The sequence below is a fragment of the Pygoscelis adeliae genome, unplaced genomic scaffold (genome assembly GCF_000699105.1).
Source record: "Pygoscelis adeliae isolate BGI_AS28 unplaced genomic scaffold, ASM69910v1 Scaffold153, whole genome shotgun sequence".
NCBI classification, from domain to species: Eukaryota; Metazoa; Chordata; class Aves; order Sphenisciformes; family Spheniscidae; genus Pygoscelis; species Pygoscelis adeliae.
Window position 1 is genome coordinate 259,824 of NW_008824408.1, and position 1,731 is coordinate 261,554.

At 63.0% G+C, this 1,731-nt stretch overlaps 1 protein-coding gene across 1 annotated transcript in view; it reads right to left on the bottom strand.

Annotated features, from left to right (window-relative positions):
• Positions 1-1,233: 1,233 nt before the first annotated feature.
• The window catches only part of RAB25 (RAB25, member RAS oncogene family), a 2,957-nt gene continuing 2,459 nt past the window's right edge, over positions 1,234-1,731 (bottom strand). The window contains exon 5 of the mRNA XM_009320470.1: positions 1,234-1,361. Coding sequence (XP_009318745.1) covers positions 1,234-1,361 — 128 coding nt within the window. The remainder of the gene's footprint in view (positions 1,362-1,731) is intronic.

Below are 1,731 nucleotides of genomic sequence, written 5' to 3' on the forward strand. Positions count from 1 at the left end.
GAGGGCTCTGCTCCCTGCTCAGCGCTGCCGTGCTTTCCCGAGGGCTCCGGGGTGCCTTGCATCGGGGTGTCCTCATGCAAAGCACTGCGTGGCAGCAGGGAAAGGCCACCCCTGTGTGCCACCCATGGGGACAGCCATGGCCACGCTCTCCACGCAGAGCCACAGACACGAAACGGGAGCTGGGCTGACACGTCTTGCACGGTGCGAAGGGAAAGCAAGTGCCCAGAACTAGAGGAAGATACAGAGAATCCAGCAGCAATTCTCCCATTTCCGAGGGGATTCAGATAACTGGCTGGGGCCAAGTCACGGTTCGGACTGATAAACTGCCAGCCGTCCCCTGTAAGCCATCGAGGGTGTGGGGACATGGACTGGGAAAGGCTGTGTGGGAAGGGGGTGCAGGGGGACGATGGCATCAGGCTGGGCTGCTTGGGTGACCACGATCTCCAGCATGTCATGGAGGTGGGGACCAAGGGATGGGACCACAAACACGCAGGAATTCCAGCTCAGCAAACCTGCATTTCGCAAGTCCTTTAATGGTTGCGTCACGGTTGTGCTGTACACAGAGCTGCTCCCGGGCCCCTCGGCACCAGGCTCTGCACCAAGCCCCATCCCGCCATGCAGATGGGAGGGACCTTCGCTAGGTCCTGCCACCACACTTGTCCCATGCCTGGGATGGGGACGGAGATGTGCCAAGTGAGCACTGCCACTTCACTCCTTAGGGCTTGGGACGACCCCAGAGCAGCCCCCAGTGGGGACGGAGACCTATGAGGACAGCCACATCCCCAGCGCGTGGCACAGGGTTGCCCCACGAGAGCAACCCCAGGGCCAGACGCAATCGGAGAGGCTCCCGTCGCTGGCATGATCCTGGCCAGAACCTCCTGGCTCCCTCCCCAGCGGTGCCTCGGGGGTATCTCAGTCCTCTGCACCGCGGGTCTGGAGGGGCTGGGGGATCCGTGTGTGACAGTGGTGATGCAAATCAGGGCCCGGCAAAAATGAAGCAGACAGAGAAGAGCTCCCGACACTGGTGCTTCTCACCATTTATGGCAGAATTTGGCCACTGTCTGGGCTGCTGGTCCCCACTGCACCAGGATGGGGGCGGCACCGCAGGCTGGGTGACGCCAGCCTTGTGCTGGTGGCCAGACGAGTCTGTGTGGAGGCAGACCCAGCTCTACACCACTGCCATGTCCCGGGGCTGCAGGGGTCCCTGGGGGCTTCCCGGGCTCCCCAGCCAGCTCAGAGGGCCACGCAGCACGGGCGCTTCTCCGTCTGCGCTGGGGCTGTGCTGTCCGGGCTCTCGCTGGCAAGCGACACCGTGTTGCTTTGGCTGTTCTGCTTCCGCTTCTGCACTTTGTGGAAGATCTCTGCAAAACAAGAGGTGCCGGGGAGGGGGGCTGTGTGTTGGCCAAGGCCCCAGCTTTGAGCCTGCAGCCCCTGTTGTTTGCCTGCTGGCCCTCTGCTTGGCACGTCGGTGGCTCTACTTCCCCTTTATGCAGCAGAGGGGACGGGTTGAGGGGTGACAAGGGAGCAGCTCCCGCAAGTTGCATCCCTGAGGTGCCTGGGGAACACCCTGCGCTTAGGCAATTTCCTCTTGCCCAACCTGGGATTAGTGCTTCACCCCGTGCCAGGGCTGGCAGCTCACGGGGCCAGGCTGGCTCGGCACTATACAGCACGGCACGGCACAGCACGGCACAACTCGCTGCCCTCCTGCCCCGATGCTGCTGGCTCGCGTTC